A 17,812-nucleotide genomic window follows, 5' to 3' on the forward strand; every position below is an offset into this window, starting at 1 on the left:
CTGGAGCTAGGGGGTTTATTCACTCAATCGTCTGGCACACAGAGGGGCGGCTCCTAGGGGCCGGGCTCGGGGGGCTGCGTCTCGTCGTCCGGGGGGCAGTCAACGAAGTCAGCCAGCATGGTCGCGGTCTCGTCCGTCTCCGCCTGTGGGGAGAAAGGGGGTCAGCCCCACTGCCCTCCCCCAACATCTGCCCCAGTCGCCCCAGCTTCAGGGGAGCAGCCCCACCGCCCTCCCCCGACATCTGCCCCATTCGCCCCAGCTCCAGGGGGCTCAGCCCCACCGCCCTCCCTCGACATCTGCCCCACTCGCCCCAGCTCCAGGGGGCTCAGCCCCACCGCCCTCCCTCGACATCTGCCCCACTCGCCCCAGCTCCAGAGGGGTCAGCCCCACCACCCTCCCCCAACATCTGCCCCACTCGCCCCAGCTCCAGGGGGACAGCCCCACTGCCCTCTCCAGACATCTGCCCCACTTGCCCCAGCTCCAGGGGGTCAGCCCCACCGCCCTCCCCCGACATCTGCTCCACTCGCCCCAGCTCCAGGGGGACAGCCCCACCGCCCTCCCCCGACATCTGCTCCACTCGCCCCAGCTCCAGGGGGTCAGCCCCACCGCCCTCCCCCGACATCTGCTCCACTCGCCCCAGCTCCAGGGGGACAGCCCCACCGCCCTCCCCCGACATCTGCCCCACTCGCCCCAGCTCCAAGGAAACAGCCCCACCGTCCTCTCCACCGTCTCCCTCACTCCCCACAGCCCCAGGGGATCAGGCTCATGTCACCTTGAGATCTCCCCCTGCAGCACCGGGGGGGCAGCCCCATCTCCCCCCTCCGCCCCCCAACAGCTCCCGGCTCACCTCTCCCTTGCCAGCCGTGGGCGGCTGCTCCAGCTCGGAGCTGGGCTGGGCCTCCTGCTGACCCCCTGGCCCCTCTTCAGCCCTCTGCTCTCCAGCATGGGGCAGCCCCTCCTCCTTGGGGGGCTGCTCCGCCTCCAGGATGGGGGGCGGGGCTTCCAGCAGCGGTGGCTCCTCCCCCGTCTCCTCCAGGCTGGCCAGTGGGGCCTGCAGGGGGCTGGCTCTGGGCGGCGGGGTGGGTGGGGCCGGCAGCAGCTCCTCCCCCTCTTCCCGCCGGGGCGGAGGGCTGGCCTTCATCACCAGCACCTCCTCCTCCTCCTCCTCCTCCTCCACCTCCGGCAGGGGCGGCGGCTCCGGAGCCTGGCTCTCTTCCACCTCCATGATGAGGTCGTCGGGCTCCCCGGGGGCGGCCGGCAGCTCGGGGGGCCCGGGGGGCGGCCGCTCCTCCTCCGACAGGCCTTCCTCCCCCTCTGACAGGCCTTCCTCCTCCTCGTACTCCTCCTCTTCCTCCTCCTCCTCTTCCAGCTCCTCGTCCTCAAACTCCTCCTCCTCCTCGTCGAAATCCTCCTCCTCCTCCTCCTCCTCTTCCTCCTCCTCCTCGTCTTCCTCCTCGTCAAAGAACTCCTCTTCCTCCTCCTCCTCCTCGTCCTCCTCCTCCACGGCCGCCTCCCCCTCCCCTTCCCCCTCCCCCTCCTCCTCTTCACTGCTGTTGATGCTGATGACGGCTGGGGGGACCTCGCCTGGGACAGGGGGCCCCTCGTCCTCCTCCTCCTCCTCCTCCTCCTCCTCCGGGGGCGGGGCCGGGGCCGGGGGGGCGGGGGGCGGCGGTGGGGGCGGGGGCGGCGGGGGGGCCTTGGGCAGCAGCCCCTTGGGCACAATAACCACACTGTCGTCCGAGTCGCTCTCCAGCGAGATCTCAACGTCCGACTCCTCCTCCTTCTCGTAGTGTACGTAGACGGGGCGCCGGGCCTTGCCCCCTAGCCCCGCCCCCGGCCCCAGCCCCGGCCCCGCCTCCTCCCCGGGCGAGGCCGCCCGCCCCTCCCCCGCCTCCTCAGGCCCGGCCGCCGGGGGGGGCAGCAGCCCCAGGTGGTTGGCGGCGGTGGCGGTGGGCGGTGGCGGGCGGGCGGGTGGCGGGCCCGGGAAGGGCGCGGGCTGCCGGAAGGGGGAGGCGGCCAGCTCGGCGGGGGCGGGGCCGGCGGAGGGGGAGGGGCCGGTAAGCGGCAGCTGCAGGGAGGGGACGCGAGGGCGGGCCAGGGCGCTGCAGGTCACCAGGGCTTCCGCGCAGAAGGACGACACCTGTAGGGGGCGAGAGAGGGGTGGGGGGTCTCACCTGCAGGCTGGGGTCCCGCTGGCCCAGGCGGGAGGGGGCAGGCAGGGGCAGGGGGTCTCACCTGCAGGCTGGGGTCCCGCTGGCCCAGGTGGGGGGCAGGCAGGGGGCAGGGGGTCTCACCTGCAGGCTGGGGTCCCGCTGGCCCAGGTGGGGGGCAGGCAGGGGGCAGGGGGTCTCACCTGCAGGCTGGGGTCCCGCTGGCCCAGGTGGGGGGCAGGCAGGGGGCAGGGGGTCTCACCTGCAGGCTGGGGTCCCGCTGGCCCAGGCGGGAGGGGGCAGGCGGGGGCAGGGGGTGTCACCTGCAGGCTGGGGTCCCGCTGGCCCAGGCGGGAGGGGGCAGGCAGGGGCAGGGGGTCTCACCTGCAGGCTGGGGTCCCGCTGGCCCAGGCTGAAGGCCCGGAGGGCGCAGTGCAGTGGCGGAGAGCAGGTGGGCGCAGGCGCCAGCAGCAGGGCCAGCAGCAGGCGATAGAGCTGCTGGCGACAGGCTGGGCTGGCGTAGGGGCCCCCCGGGGGCACATCGCCCTGGCCCAGGCGCAGCAGCAAAGGCACCGCCAGCTCCTGCAGCCTCTGGGGGGCAGAGATGGGGATCAGGTAACGCCCCAGGGCCTCCCCGCTGCCCCCCGCGCGCCGCCACTCACCCGGTGGGTCTCCTCCGGCAACAGGCTGCCTGCCAGCAGGACGGCCCGGCTCAGCGCTGTGGGGAGGCAGAAGGCAGGGCTCAGGGCAGGCGCAGCAGGAATGGGCCCCCCGGCCCCCCAGAGCCCCCTTACCTTGCAGCGCCGCCTGGCACACGTCGCTGTTGGCCAGGGGGTCCTGCTTGCGGTGCAGGGCCGGGGCCTCGTCCCCCTCCGACAGCTTCGGCTTCTTGGGGGCGCTGGGCTTCCCCTCCGAGCCGGCCCGCCACGCCTTCAGCTGGGGGCGACAGGGGGGCTGACAGGTGCAGGGGCGCTCTCCCCGGCAGCCAGGGCTGGCCCCAACGCTCTCTGGGGCAGGGAGCAGGGCAGAGACCAAGAAGGAAGCGCAGTGGGGCAGGGAGCAGGGTTGGGGCCCAGCAGGGGGCACTGTGGAGTAGGAAGCGGGGCAGGGCTGGAAGACTCTGGGGGCGCCGTGGGGCAGGGAGGGGAACACGGGCCCAGCAGGGGGCACCGTGAAGCAGGAAGTGGGGCGGGGGCCCAGCAGGGGGCGCCGTGGGGCAGGGCAGGAAGACTCTGGGGGCGCCGTGGGGCAGGGAGCGGGGCGGGGGCCCAGCAGGGGGGCCATGGGGCAGGAAGTGGGGCAGGGCAGGAAGACTCCGGGGGCGCTGTGGGGCAGGGAGCGGGGCGGGGGCCCAGCAGGGGGGCGCCGTGGGGCAGGGAGCGGGGCAGGGGCCCAGCAGGGGGGTGCCGTGGGGCAGGGAGCGGGGCAGGGGCCCAGCAGGGGGGCGCCGTGGGGCAGGGAGCGGGGCGGGGGCCCAGCAGGGGGGCGCCGTGGGGCAGGGAGCGGGGCGGGGCGGGGGCCCAGCAGGGGGGCGCCGTGGGGCAGGGAGCGGGGCGGGGGCCCAGCAGGGGGGCGCCGTGGGGCAGGGAGCGGGGCGGGGGCCCAGCAGGGGGGCGCCGTGGGGCAGGGAGCGGGGCGAGGGCCCAGCAGGGGGGCGCCGTGGGGCAGGGAGCGGGGCGGGGGCCCAGCAGGGGGGCGCCGTGGGGCAGGGAGCGGGGCGGGGGCCCAGCAGGGGGGCGCCGTGGGGCAGGGAGCGGGGCGGGGGCCCAGCAGGGGGGCGCCGTGGGGCAGGGAGCGGGGCGGGGGCCCAGCAGGGGGGCGCCGTGGGGCAGGGAGCGGGGCGGGGGCCCAGCAGGGGGGCGCCGTGGGGCAGGGAGCGGGGCCGAGGACTCTGGGGCGCCCCGGCGGGGGGCGCTCTCACCTTCACGCTGTCGGCGGGGGGCGCGATGTCGCTCAGCAGCTGGCCCAGCAGGGGCTCGGTGCGGTGGGGGGGGCCCTGCAGCACCCCCGCCCCGGCACCGGCCACCTGCACCCACAGATCCAGGACGCGGTAGAGCCTGGTGCGCACGGCGCTGCAGGGGGCAGGAAGAGGGCCTCACTCTTCCCCCCAGGACGGGCGCAGCCCCACCTCCCAGCCCGCCCCACAGCACAGCCCCAGGGGCCGGGGGGCAGCCCCAGCCAGACACCCGCAGCTTGGGGGGGGGGCAGTGTAACCCCCAGGGTCACCCCTGGACCCTCCCGCGACCCCCCAGCCTGCAGCCCCCCCCGTCCCACTGACCTGTGGGGCTTCTCCTGGCCCGGCAGTGCCGCCTCCCTGCCCCCGCTCCACATGGCCAGCACCTGGGGGAACAGACGCCCCAGCACACTGCCCCAGCGCACCAGCCGCGCCCCACACCTGTGGGGAGAGGAGACCAGCGTCAGCCTGCGACCCCCCCCAGCGCAGCCCCCCAGCCGCGCCCCACGCCCAGGGCAGAGGTGAGCCCCAGGGGCCAAGGTCCCCACTCACAGCCCCCAGCCGCGCCCCACGCCCAGGGCAGAGGTGAGCCCCAGGGGCCAGGGTCCCCATTCACAGCCCCCAGCCGCGCCCCACGCCCAGGGCAGAGGTGAGCCCCAGGGGCCAGGGTCCCCATTCACACCCCCCAGCCGCGCCCCACGCCCAGGGCAGAGGTGAGCCCCAGGGGCCAGGGTCCCCATTCACAGCCCCCAGCCGCGCCCCACGCCCAGGGCAGAGGTGAGCCCCAGGGGCCAGGGTCTCCATTCACAGCCCCCAGCCGCGCCCCACGCCCAGGGCAGAGGTGAGCCCCAGGGGCCAGGGTCTCCATTCACAGCCCCCAGCCGCGCCCCACGCCCAGGGCAGAGGTGAGCCCCAGGGGCCAGGGTCCCCATTCACAGCCCCCAGCCGCGCCCCACGCCCAGGGCAGAGGTGAGCCCCAGGGGCCAGGGTCCCCATTCACAGCCCCCAGCCGCGCCCCACGCCCAGGGCAGAGGTGAGCCCCAGGGGCCAGGGTCCCCATTCACAGCCCCCAGCCGCGCCCCACGCCCAGGGCAGAGGTGAGCCCCAGGGGCCAGGGTCCCCATTCACACGCCCCAGCCGCGCCCCACGCCCAGGGCAGAGGTGAGCCCCAGGGGCCAGGGTCCCCATTCCCGGCCCCCAGCCGCGCCCCACGCCCAGGGCAGAGGTGAGCCCCAGGGGCCAGGGTCCCCATTCACAGCCCCCAGCCGCGCCCCACGCCAAGGACAGAAGTGAGCCCCAGGGGCCAGGGTCCCCATTCACACCCCCAGCCGCGCCCCACGCCCAGGGCAGAGGTGAGCCCCAGGGGCCAGGGTCCCCATTCACACCCCCCAGCCGCGCCCCACGCCCAGGGCAGAGGTGAGCCCCAGGGGCCAGGGTCCCCATTCACAGCCCCCAGCCGCGCCCCACGCCAAGGACAGAAGTGAGCCCCAGGGGCCAGGGTCCCCATTCACACCCCCAGCCGCGCCCCACGCCCAGGGCAGAGGTGAGCCCCAGGGGCCAGGGTCCCCATTCCCGGCCCCCAGCCGCGCCCCACGCCCAGGGCAGAGGTGAGCCCCAGGGGCCAGGGTCCCCATTCACAGCCCCCCAGCCGCGCCCCACGCCCAGGGCAGAGGTGAGCCCCAGGGGCCAGGGTCCCCATTCACAGCCCCCCAGCCGCGCCCCACGCCCAGGGCAGAGGTGAGCCCCAGGGGCCAGGGTCCCCATTCACAGCCCCCAGCCGCGCCCCACGCCCAGGGCAGAGGTGAGCCCCAGGGGCCAGGGTCCCCATTCCCGCCGCGCCCCACGCCCAGGGCAGAGGTGAGCCCCAGGGGCCAGGGTCCCCATTCACAGCCCCCAGCCGCGCCCCACGCCCAGGGCAGAGGTGAGCCCCAGGGGCCAGGGTCCCCATTCACAGCCCCCCAGCCGCGCCCCACGCCCAGGGCAGAGGTGAGCCCCAGGGGCCAGGGTCCCCATTCACAGCCCCCAGCCGCGCCCCACGCCCAGGGCAGAGGTGAGCCCCAGGGGCCAGGGTCCCCATTCACACCCCCCAGCCGCGCCCCACGCCCAGGGCAGAGGTGAGCCCCAGGGGCCAGGGTCCCCATTCACAGCCCCCAGCCGCGCCCCACGCCCAGGGCAGAGGTGAGCCCCAGGGGCCAGGGTCCCCATTCACACCCCCCAGCCGCGCCCCACGCCCAGGGCAGAGGTGAGCCCCAGGGGCCAGGGTCCCCATTCACAGCCCCCAGCCGCGCCCCACACCAAGGACAGAAGTGAGCCCCAGGGGCCAGGGTCCCCATTCACAGCCCCCAGCCGCGCCCCACGCCCAGGGCAGAGGTGAGCCCCAGGGGCCAGGGTCCCCATTCACAGCCCCCAGCCGCGCCCCACGCCCAGGGCAGAGGTGAGCCCCAGGGGCCAGGGTCCCCATTCACAGCCCCCAGCCGCGCCCCACGCCCAGGGCAGAGGTGAGCCCCAGGGGCCAGGGTCCCCATTCACACCCCCCAGCCGCGCCCCACGCCCAGGGCAGAGGTGAGCCCCAGGGGCCAGGGTCCCCATTCCCGGCCCCCAGCCGCGCCCCACGCCCAGGGCAGAGGTGAGCCCCAGGGGCCAGGGTCCCCATTCCCGGCCCCCAGCCGCGCCCCACGCCCAGGGCAGAGGTGAGCCCCAGGGGCCAGGGTCCCCATTCACACCCCCCAGCCGCGCCCCACGCCCAGGGCAGAGGTGAGCCCCAGGGGCCAGGGTCCCCATTCCCGCCGCGCCCCACGCCCAGGGCAGAGGTGCGGAATCCCACCCCCCGCCCCGGCACTCACGCCAGGATCAGGGCCGCCAGCACGTCCAGGATTTCCAGGTGAACGGAGGGCAGGAGATGCGCCCTCAGCAGCCCGTCGCCGATGCAGCTCTGGGGGGAGGAGGAGGTGGGGGTCAGCCGGGCGGCGGGGGGGGCTCGCGGAGTGAGGCGAGCAGCACCCCCACGCCCGCACTCACCACGCTCTTGAGCGAGATGTTCAGAGCCCGACAGACGACGTCCAGCACGTCCTGGACCGGGACGCTCACCGGGGCCACGAACTCGCCGCTGCGGGAGGACAGGGCGGGGGAAGAGGCTAGTGGGGGGCTCCCCCCTTTGGCAGGCCCGGCCCCTGCACTCCAGCCCGAGGGGCAGGGCCCCGGCTGCCACGCTTGTCGGGTGGTCTCCGGCCGCCCGCTCTGGGCCTCGGGTTCCCCACGTTACCCCTCTGGAGGCGGGGCTGCGGGTGGGGCTCCGCCTGCCTGGGGGCGCCCAGCCCCTCGGGAGAGCCCCGGCGCGGCGAGGGACGGGGGGACGGCGGTGGGCGCGTACCTCAGCGTGAGCTGCAGACACTTGGCCAGGCCGGAGAAGCGGGCGTGGAGGCCGAGGACGAAGCTGGTCTCCCCGTCGGGCGCGGCAGGCGGCGGGGGCAGGTCCACGCCGGGGCCCTCATAGGGCAGGGGCTCTGCGGGGGGCAACGGAGGCCCTGAGCGGCTGCCACCGGCGCCCCAGATTCTGGGGAAACCCCCACGTCCCCCAGGGCCCCGCAGGGCGCCTGGTCCCCCCCCGCCCCCCCCTTACCCGTCTCGGCTCCCTCGTAGAGCTTCCCCAGCAGGCTGTGGAGCGTGGCCAGCAGTCCCCGGACCTGCTGCTCGCAGCATTCGCGGTGCTTCAGCCCCTGGGTGAAGCCGGCGCCCAACGAGGGCAGGAGAGCGTAACACTCACACGCCAGCTGGGGGCGGGGGGGAGGGGGTGTCAGCGGTGGGCCCAGCAGCCCCCCACCAGCGCCGCCCCGCCCCGCCCCCGCAGATCCCCACGGGCCCAGCCCCCCAGCGCGGTACCTGCTGCAAAGGAGGCGACTCCGCATCGACGCGGGACAGGAAATAGGCCGCCAGCTTGCCCTGGGGGGGAGAGCGGGTGAGCAGCCAGCCGGAGCGCACCCAGGAGCCCCCGCCCCCCGGGGGCACTTACCCGCAGAGAGCCGCAGGCCCGGGGGTAAAAGCTCATGCAGGCCTTGATCCCCTCCAGCGCCGACAGCTGGCACTGGGGAGAGAGCAGAGACGTGGACCCCCGGCCCAGGGAATGGGGCAGGGCCTGGCCCCTCTAGGGGCGCCGGCTCCCCCCGGCCCAGGGCAGGACTGGCTGGCTCAGGGGGTGGGAATGAGCCAGGGCCTGGCCCCTCTAGGGGCGCCGGCTCCCCCCAGCCCAGGGCAGGGCTGGCTGGCTCAGGGGGTGGGAATGGGGCAGGGCCTGGCCCCTCTAGGGGCGCCGGCTCCCCCCGGCCCAGGGCAGGGCTGGCTGGCTCAGGGGGTGGGAATGGGGCAGGGCCTGGCCCCTCTAGGGGCGCCCAGGGCAGGACTGGCTGGCTCAGGGGGTGGGAATGGGGCAGGGCCTGGCCCTCTAGGGGCGCCGGCTCCCCCGGCCCAGGACAGGGCTGGCTGGCTCAGGGGGTGGGAATGAGCCAGGGCCTGGCCCCTCTAGGGGCGCCGGCTCCCCCCGGCCCAGGGCAGGACTGGCCGGCTCAGGGGGTGGGAATGGGGCAGGGCCTGGCCCCTCTAGGGGCGCCGGCTCCCCCGGCCCAGGGCAGGACTGGCTGGCTCAGGGGCAGGGAATGGGGCAGGGCCTGGCCCCTCTAGGGGCGCTGGCTCCCCCGGCCCAGGACAGGGCTGGCTGGCTCAGGGGGTGGGAATGAGCCAGGGCCTGGCCCCTCTAGGGGCGCCGGCTCCCCCGGCCCAGGGCAGGGCTGGCTGGCTCAGGGGGTGGGAATGGGGCAGGGCCTGGCCCCTCTAGGGGCGCCCAGGACAGGGCTGGCTGGCTCAGGGGGTGGGAATGGGGCAGGGCCTGGCCCTCTAGGGGCGCCGGCTCCCCCGGCCCAGGGCAGGACTGGCTGGCTCAGGGGGTGGGAATGGGGCAGGTCCTGGCCCCTCCAGGGGCGCCGGCTCCCCCCGGCCCAGGGCAGGACTGGCCGGCTCAGGGGGTGGGAATGGGGCAGGTCCTGGCCCCTCCAGGGGCGCCGGCTCCCCCCGGCCCAGGGCAGGACTGGCCGGCTCAGGGGGTGGGAATGGGGCAGGGCCTGGCCCCTCCAGGGGCGCCGGCTCCCCCCGGCCCAGGGCAGGGCTGGCTGGCTCAGGGGCTGGGAGTGGGGCAGGGCCTGGCCCCGGGCAGGCGCTGGGGGTCGGGGTGACTCACCTCCGGCTTGAGGGCCAGCAGGGACGTGAGGAGGCCGGGGATGTGGTTGGTGCCGATCTCGCGGGCGAGCTCGGGCAGCTGGCTGGAATAGCGCAGCAGGTCCTGCAGTACCGCCACCCCCAGCGCCATGGTGGGGGCCGGGTCCTGGGACTGCGGGGGGCCGGGAGGGAGAGGGAGAGGGAGAGGTGAGGCCACGCCCCCGGCCGGCTCGCCCCACCCCCCCCGCCCCGGCCCGCCCCCCAGGCGCTCACCTGGAGCAGGTGCTGCAGGCTGCGGAGCCAGGCCAGGCAGTGCAGCTGGAAGGGCTCCGTGGGGGTCTCGCTCACCAGCAGGGAGAGCAGGCACAGCCCCTCGAACCTGGGGGGCAGAGGGGGCGGAGTCAGGCGCTCGCCCGGCTGGGCACCCAGGGCAGCCGCCAGGCCCTGCGCCAGCCGGGGCGGGGGGCGGTGGGACGGGCGGGGGACTCACCGTGTCTTGAGGGCGCCCAGCCGGGCGGAGGTCACCCCCATCAGGCGCCCCAGGGCCGGGAGGTTCTGGGCAGACAAAGCAGCGGGGGACAGTGAGGGGCAGTGGGGACCCCTCAGATCTCTAGTCCCCCAGCGCCCCACGGACACTACAGGGGAACCCCTCAGATCTCTCCCCCCCGCGCCCCACGGACACTACGGGGGACCCCTCAGATCTCTCCCCCCCGCGCCCCACGGACACTACGGGGGAACCCCTCAGATCTCTCCCCCCCGCGCCCCACGGACACTACGGGGGAACCCCTCAGATCTCTCCCCCCCGCGCCCCACGGACACTACGGGGGACCCCTCAGATCTCTCCCCCCCGCGCCCCACGGACACTACGGGGGGACCCCTCAGATCTCTCCCCCCCGCGCCCCACGGACACTACGGGGGAACCCCTCAGATCTCTCCCCCCCGCGCCCCACGGACACTACGGGGGAACCCCTCAGATCTCTCCCCCCCGCGCCCCACGGACACTACGGGGGACCCCTCAGATCTCTCCCCCCCGCGCCCCACGGACACTACGGGGGGACCCCTCAGATCTCTCCCCCCCGCGCCCCACGGACACTACGGGGGAACCCCTCAGATCTCTCCCCCCCGCGCCCCACGGACACTACGGGGGAACCCCTCAGATCTCTCCCTCCCGCGCCCCACGGACACTACGGGGGACCCCTCAGATCTCTCCCCCCCGCGCCCCACGGACACTACGGGGGGACCCCTCAGATCTCTCCCCCCCGCGCCCCACGGACACTACGGGGGAACCCCTCAGATCTCTCCCCCCCGCGCCCCACGGACACTACGGGGGAACCCCTCAGATCTCTCCCTCCCGCGCCCCACGGACACTACGGGGGAACCCTCAGATCTCTCCCTCCCGCGCCCCACGGACACTACGGGGGACCCCTCAGATCTCTAGTCCCCCAGCGCCCCACGGACACTACGGGGGACCCCTCAGATCTCTCCCCCCCGCGCCCCACGGACACTACGGGGGACCCCTCAGATCTCTAGTCCCCCAGCGCCCCACGGACACTACGGGGGAAGGGCGAGGCTGGAAGCGGGGCTCTGGGGGTGGGGCTCCGGGCGGGGGTGGGGCTGGAGGCGGGGCCCGGGGAGGGGGCGGGGCCGGGACTCCGGGCAGAGGCCTGGGGAGGGGGCGGGGCTCCAGGCAGGGCTTGGGGCAGGGGTGGGGCCCGGGGAGTGGGCGGGGCTGGGGCGGGACTCAGGGCGGGGCTCTGAGCTGTGGGAGGGGCTGGAGGCGGGGCCGGGGCTCTGGGGAGGGGGCGGAGCTCTGGGCGCGGGGCTCTGAGAGAGAATGGGGGCGGGGCCCGGAAATGGGGCGGGGCCGGGGCTCTGGGCGAGGGGGCGGGGCCCGGGTATGGGCTCTGGGAGGGGTTGGGGGCGGGGCTCTGCAACGGGATGGGGGCGGGGCCCGGGTAGGGGGCGGGACTAGGGCAGGGCTCTGGGAGGGGCTGGGGGCGGGGCCGGGGCTCTGGGGAGGGGGCGGGACTAGGGGCGGGGCTCTGGGCGAGAATGGGGGCGGGGCCCGGGTATGGGCTCTGGGAGGGGCTGGGGGGCGGGGCCCGGGGCGCTCACCTGCCCGGCGGCGCCGCTGTCCCGCAGGCCGCGCACGAGGCCGGGCAGCGCGCGCGGACAGGGCGGCCGGGCCCCGCCCAGCGCCTCCAGCAGCAGCCGCCCCGGCGAGCCCGCCACCGCCGCCATGCTGCCAGCCGCGCGCGCGCCGCTCCGACGTCACCGCCGCGCGACACGTCGCCCTGGCAACGGCCCCCTCCGACGCGTCACCGCCCCGCGACCGGCCGCCCGGGCAAACGCCCGCGCCCCCCTGCTTACGTCGCGGCGCCGTGATTGGACACCCGAGCCACCCGCCTTTCCCGCCCTCCTGACGTCATTCCCTCGCGACGGCCAGGTGGAAGCGAGCGGTAGGCGGGGCCAGGGACCGCCCCTGGAGACCACTTCCCGCGGGGGGCCTAGAAACCGCCCCGAGTTCCTCTTTCCGGGTGGGGGGGTCTGGAAACTTCCCCTTGACCCTCTCCCCTCGACCGGGGAGGCCTGGAAACCGCCGTGTGTGCGTGTGTGTCCGTGTCCATCTCCTGGGGAGCCTGGAAACCGCCCACTGTCACCCTTTCCCCGTTGGGAGAGGCCTCGAAACAGCCTCTCCTCCTCTTTCCGTTGGCGGGGTGGCCTAGAAACGTCCCTTCTGTCCCTCTTCTCATGGGGGGGGTGCTATTAAACCACCCCCAGTCCTCTTGGGGGGAATAGAAACCACCCTTTGTGGCCTATCTCTAAGGAGGGGGCCTGGAAACCGCCCTGGGCCCCTGTTTCCCCTGTGGAAACCACGTTTGCTTGGCCAGCCATAGAAAACCCTGGAAAGCATTGCAGAGCATCTGTTGCAGGAGGGCTGAAAACCACCACCCCTACCCCTCCTCAGTGGTGGGGGGAGTCTGAAAACCACTGTCTGTGCCCCTTCCCTGAGTGGGGAGGCTGGAAACCACCATAGGTTGGGGGGGTCTTGAAACCGCCATATGGGCCACTCCTCAGTAGGGAGGGCCTGGGACATGTGCCCACAACCAAAAGTGGGCTGGCAGGGAAGTGCCCCTCTCCAACGGGTGGACTGGAAACCGCTCTTTGCCACCCTCTCAGCGTCCCATTTGGAAACTGCCTGTGGCTTCTGCCTCCATGGAGGGGCCAGGCCAGGTTGACGGCCTCAAAGGGGTGCTGGGAAGGTGTCTGAAAACCGCTGTGGTTCCCTGTCAGGAAAGGGGGGCCTGGAAACTGCCATATACCTGAGGCTGGGGGGTGGCTCTTGACAGGGAGTCCATAGAACCATCTGGGGGAGACTCCGGGCAGCCCCCAAGGCGGGCATGGGGCCAGAGCACAGCCCTGGTCTTTCTACCGGTGGGGCCCAGTGCCAGCCTCCCCCCAGGCCCTGGGGAAAGCCAGGACAGACCCCGGCCAGTCCGGAACAGGCCGCAACCGCTGCTCTCAGTTCCGCTTTCACACCTGATGGGGCAACTTCCGCGGGCCAGCGGCTGCTTTCCAGGCAGGGGGCAGGGTGCTCAGGTCGGTGGCTCAGTGTATGCAGAGGGTGTGCACGAGAGAAGGGGGGCTGCACGGTGCATGCACGTGGGGGGGTACACGGTGCATTGATGGGGTGACGTGCACAAGGGGAGCCGCACAGTGTTAGCACAGGGCGTGCACACAAGGGGAGGTTCCACGGTGCGCGCACAGGGGTACGTTGGACGGACTGGGGGTGGTTGCAGGGTGTGTACACACGACAGGGGGGTTGCACAGGGCTGTGTTGCACGGACGGGGGGCATTGCACGGTGCGTGCATGGGGGTACACGGGTGTGTTGCACGGACGGGGGGCATTGCACGGTGCGTGCATGGGGGTGCACAGGGCTGTGTTGCACGGACGGGGGGCATTGCACGGTGCGTGCATGGCGGTGTTGCACGGTGCAATCAGAGGGGGGCTGCCCCCCCCCCCAAGTTGCAGCAACATCTTCTCTCTTCCCCCGCCCCCCACTACTCCGCCTCCTCCCAGGCGCGCCCCCTGATTGGCTGCGCCTCCCCCCACGTGACCCGGGCGCCGGGGCTGGCCATGGCTTCATTGGGGTCCGCTGCAGCTCGGGGCCGCCCGGAGCCGGGACGCGAACCCCGCACCTAGCGCGGCGCCTGCAGCGGAGCGGAGCGGACACGGCATGGGGGAGAAGGCGGGCACCAGGTAGGGGTGGGGCGCGCCGGGCCGGGGGGGGGGTGCGTGGAATCCAGGCGTCCGGCCCGAGGGGCAGGTCCCCCCACCCCCCCGGAACCCAGGAGTCCGGCTCCCTGCCCCTCCCCCCCGCTCTAACCACCAGCCCCCACTGCCCTCCCAGCGCTGGGGAGAGAACCCAGGAGTCCTGGCTCCCACCCCCTGCTCTAACCACCAGCCCCCACTGCCCTCCCAGCGCCGGGGAGAGAACCCAGGAGTCCGGGCTCCCACCCCCTGCTCTAACCACCAGCCCCCACTGCCCTCCCAGCGCCGGTGAGAGAACCCAGGAGTCCTGGCTCCCACCCTCTGCTCTAACCACCAGCCCCCACTGCCCTCCCAGCGCCAGTGAGAGAACCCAGGAGTCCTGGCTCCCACCCCCTGCTCTAACCACCAGCCCCCACTGCCCTCCCAGCGCCGGGGAGAGAACCCAGGAGTCCGGGCTCCCACCCCCTGCTCTAACCACCAGCCCCCACTGCCCTCCCAGCGCCAGGGAGAGAACCCAGGAGTCCTGGCTCCCGGCCCCCCGCTCTGACCACCAGCCCCCACTGCCCTCCCAGCGCCGGGGAGAGAACCCAGGAGTCCTGGCTCCTGCCCCCTGCTCTACCCACCAGCCCCCACTGCCCTCCCAGCGCCGGGGAGAGAACCCAGGAGTCCTGGCTCCCGGCCCGTGCTCCGACCACCAGCCCCCACTGCCCTCCCAGCACCGGGGAGAGAACCCAGGAGTCCTGGCTCCCACCCCCTGCTCTAACCACCAGCCCCCACTGCCCTCCCCGCGCCGGGGAGAGAACCCAGGAGTCCTGGCTCCCGGCCCCTGCTCTAACCACCAGCCCCCACTGCCCTCCCAGCACCGGGGAGAGAACCCAGGAGTCCTGGCTCCCACCCCTGCTCTAACCACCAGCCCCCACTGCCCTCCCAGCGCCGGGGAGAGAACCCAGGAGTCCTGGCTCCCGGCCCCTGCTCTAACCACCAGCCCCCACTGCCCTCCCAGCGCCGGGGAGAGAACCCAGGAGTCCTGGCTCCCGCCCCCTGCTCTAACCACCAGCCCCCACTGCCCCCCCAGCACTGGGGAGAGAACCCAGGAGTCCTGGCTCCCGGCCCCCCTGCTGTAACCACCAGCCCCCACTGAGTGGAGAGAACCCAGGTGTCCAGGCTCCCCTATGTGGGAGGAACTGGCTGTGGGGCAGGCCTGGGGGACCCCCTGCTCTGCCCCCGTGGCTGGTCTGGACGCCCGCCAGCGGTACCAGGTACTGGGAGAAGAACGAGAAAACGGTGAAACCAGTTCCTGGTAGCAGCCACTGGTTCGGACACCTGGGTTCCTACTGGCCTCTGGCTGAGCTCCTGGACACCTGGGTCCTCGAGGGCTAGGGGGAGGGCCTTCCCCCACTGCCCCATCTCTGCCCCAGGGGACCCAGCTGGCCGCTGCCCAAAGGGGGGAGCCCCACCTGCCCCCCACGCAACCTCCCGGTGCCCACCCACTCCCAGCCCACAGCCCCTGGCTCCGTGGAGTACCCAGACCGGGCTGGGATGCAGCCAGCTCTGGGGTGGGGCGGTGTCTGCAGGGCGCTGGGAGTGGGGGGGCTGTGGGACCCCCCAGCTGTCACCCACTGCCCCTCCTCCGGACTTCCTAACGATATCCTGTTTAGAAACCAAAACAGGAAACGGCACGTCCTGTGAGAGGCACGTGTCCCTGAGGAGGGCTGGCCCTGCCCGCCGGCCGGGTCCCCTGCCCCCCGGCTCTGCCCCCCGGCCGGGTCCCCTGCCCCCTGGCTATATCCCCTGCCCCCGGCCAGATCGTCTGACTCCTGGCGCTGCCCCCTGAACCCCACCCCTCTGGCTCTGCTCACACCCCTGTACCCCGACCCACAGCCCTTGTGCCCCAATCCTGCCCCACCCCTGCTGGTACAACTAGTCCCCAAGGGGGCTGGGGCTGGGGCTGGGGTGAGACCCACTGTAACGCCCCTGGGCAGGATGGGGGAACCCTGGGGCCAGCTCTGCCTGCCCACCTTGTGGGGGGACAGCCGGGGGGGGCAGAGATTGGTTCTGTGTGGGAGGGGCTCCACAGATGGGTGGCAGACGAGGGGGTTCAGCTGGGTGCTCCCTTCCCAGGCCCCCCCAGCTACTGCTGTTGCTAGGCAGCCAACCTGGATCCTGTTACCACGGCGAGGTGCTCAGCCAGGGCAGGTGGGAGAGCAGAGGTTTGGGGGGGCCAATGGGAGGCGGTTCTGACCCCCCCGTTTTCTCCCCCCCCCCAGGGTCTTCAAGAAATGCAGTCCCAACTGCAAGGTGAGTGACAGCCTGGAGCCCCCCAGTACCCCCCACTCAGCTGGCGTCCCCCACTCCCACCCACAGCTCCTGCACCCCCCAGCCCTGCCGGTCCCCTCACTTCCACCCACAGCCCCTGCACCCCCAGCCCTGCCGGTCCCCTCACTCCCACCCACAGCTCCTGCACCCCCCAGCCCTGCCGGTCCCCTCACTCCCGCCCAACAGCCCCTGCACCCCCAGCCCTGCCGGTCCCCTCACTTCCAACCCACAGCCCCTGCACCCCCAGCCCTGCCGGTCCCCTCACTCCCACCCACAGCCCCTGCATCCCCCAGCCCTGCCGGTCCCCTCACTCCCACCCACAGCCCCTGCATCCCCAGCCCTGCCGGTCCCCTCGCTTCCAACCCACAGCCCCTGCATCCCCCAGCCCTGCCGGTCCCCTCGCTTCCAACCCACAGCCCCTGCATCCCCAGCCCTGCCGGTCCCCTCACTCCCGCATCCCCCAGCCCCTGCATCACCCAGCCCTGCCGGTCCCCTCGCTTCCAACCCACAGCCCCTGCACCCCCAGCCCTGCCGGTCCCCTCACTCCTAACTCCACAGCCCCTGCATCCCCCAGCCCTGCCGGTCCCCTCACTCCTAACTCCACAGCCCCTGCATCCCCCAGCCCTGCCGGTCCCCTCACTCCCGCCCCCACAGCCCCTGCATCCCCAGCCCTGCCGGTCCCCTCGCTTCCAACCCACAGCCCCTGCACCCCCAGCCCTGCCGGTCCCCTCGCTCCCGCCCCACAGCCCCTGCATCCCCAGCCCTGCTGGTCCCCTCACTCCCACCCACAGCCCCTGCACCCCCAGCCCTGCCGGTCCCCTCACTCCCGCATCCCCCAGCCCTGCACCCCCAGCCCTGCCGGTCCCCTCACTCCCACCCCACAGCCCCTGCATCCCCCAGCCCTGCCGGTCCCCTCACTCCCGCATCCCCCAGCCCTGCATCTCCCAGCCCTGCTGGTGCCCTCACTCCCGCCCCACAGCCCCTGCACCCCCCAGCCCTGCCGGTCCCCTCACTCCCACCCCCACAGCCCCTGCATCCCCAGCCCTGCCGGTCCCCTCACTCCCACCCTGCAGCCCCTGCATCCCCCAGCCCTGCCGGTCCCCTCACTCCCACCCCCACAGCCCCTGCATCCCCCAGCCCTGCCGGTCCCCTCACTCCTGCCCCACAGCCCCTGCACCCCCCAGCCCTGCCGGTCCCCTCACTCCCACCCCCACAGCCCCTGCATCCCCCAGCCCTGCCGGTCCCCTCGCTCCCGCCCCACAGCCCCTGCATCCCCCAGCCCTGCCGGTCCCCTCGCTCCCGCCCCACAGCCCCTGCACCCCCCAGCCCTGCCGGTCCCCTCGCTCCCCACCCACAGCCCCTGCATCCCCCAGCCCTGCCGGTCCCCTCGCTCCCGCCCCACAGCCCCTGCATCCCCCAGCCCTGCCGGTCCCCTCGCTCCCACCCCACAGCCCCTGCATCCCCCAGCCCTGCCGGTCCCCTCGCTCCTAACCCCACAGCCCCTGCATCCCCCAGCCCTGCCAGTCCCCTCACTCCTAACCCCACAGCCCCTGCATCCCCAGCCCTGCCGGTCCCCTCACTCCCACCCCCACAGCCCCTGCATCTCCCAGCCCTGCTGGTGCCCTCACTCCCGCCCCACAGCCCCTGCACCCCCCAGCCCTGCCGGTCCCCTCACTCCCACCCCCACAGCCCCTGCATCCCCAGCCCTGCTGGTCCCCTCACTCCCACCCCCACAGCCCCTGCACCCCCAGCCCTGCCGGTCCCCTCACTCCTGCCCCACAGCCCCTGCACCCCCAGCCCTGCCGGTCCCCTCACTCCCACCCCCACAGCCCCTGCACCCCCAGCCCTGCCGGTCCCCTCGCTTCCAACCCACAGCCCCTGCATCCCCCAGCCCTGCCGGTCCCCTCGCTTCCA

At 74.0% G+C, this 17,812-nt stretch overlaps 2 protein-coding genes across 5 annotated transcripts in view; one reads left to right on the plus strand and one right to left on the minus strand.

The window, feature by feature from the left end:
- Window positions 1-11,559, minus strand: PELP1 (proline, glutamate and leucine rich protein 1). Its single transcript, XM_074982902.1, has 17 exons — window positions 11,425-11,559; window positions 9,800-9,864; window positions 9,583-9,688; window positions 9,332-9,481; window positions 8,114-8,185; window positions 7,984-8,043; window positions 7,724-7,874; window positions 7,475-7,607; window positions 7,123-7,210; window positions 6,948-7,036; window positions 4,429-4,545; window positions 4,072-4,222; window positions 2,945-3,086; window positions 2,813-2,868; window positions 2,535-2,741; window positions 848-2,140; window positions 1-143 (listed from the first exon to the last, which is right to left on the minus strand). Exons 1-17 carry the CDS (start codon window positions 11,548-11,550, stop codon window positions 54-56), a joined length of 3,096 nt encoding a protein of 1,031 aa, XP_074839003.1. The 5' UTR covers window positions 11,551-11,559; the 3' UTR covers window positions 1-53.
- The window catches only part of ARRB2 (arrestin beta 2), a 20,182-nt gene continuing 13,918 nt past the window's right edge, over window positions 11,549-17,812 (plus strand). The window contains exons 1-3 of one of the 4 annotated variants that reach the window (XM_074982903.1): window positions 11,549-11,768; window positions 13,391-13,570; window positions 15,850-15,880. In XM_074982903.1, the coding sequence (XP_074839004.1) occupies window positions 11,549-11,768; window positions 13,391-13,570; window positions 15,850-15,880 (431 nt within the window). Of the gene's footprint in view, window positions 11,769-12,695; window positions 12,910-13,036; window positions 13,080-13,390; window positions 13,571-15,849; window positions 15,881-17,812 lie in introns of those variants that run through there. The other 3 variants (XM_074982904.1, XM_074982905.1, XM_074982906.1) reach the window with 3 other exon arrangements.

This window comes from Carettochelys insculpta, chromosome 34 (assembly GCF_033958435.1).
Source record: "Carettochelys insculpta isolate YL-2023 chromosome 34, ASM3395843v1, whole genome shotgun sequence".
In the NCBI taxonomy this organism is placed as follows: Eukaryota; Metazoa; Chordata; order Testudines; family Carettochelyidae; genus Carettochelys; species Carettochelys insculpta.

Coding starts and splice junctions, on each gene's coding strand:
- PELP1 (XM_074982902.1), bottom strand. CDS start 11,550: ATGGCGGCGGTGGCGGGCTCGCCGGGGCGGCTGCTGCTGGAGGCGCTG. Junction 8,186..9,331: donor TGCTGGCCCTCAAGCCGGAG/GTGAGTCACCCC, acceptor CTCTCTCCCCAG/TGCCAGCTGTCGGCGCTGGA. Junction 2,742..2,812: donor TGCCGGAGGAGACCCACCGG/GTGAGTGGCGGC, acceptor TCTGCCCCCCAG/AGGCTGCAGGAGCTGGCGGT.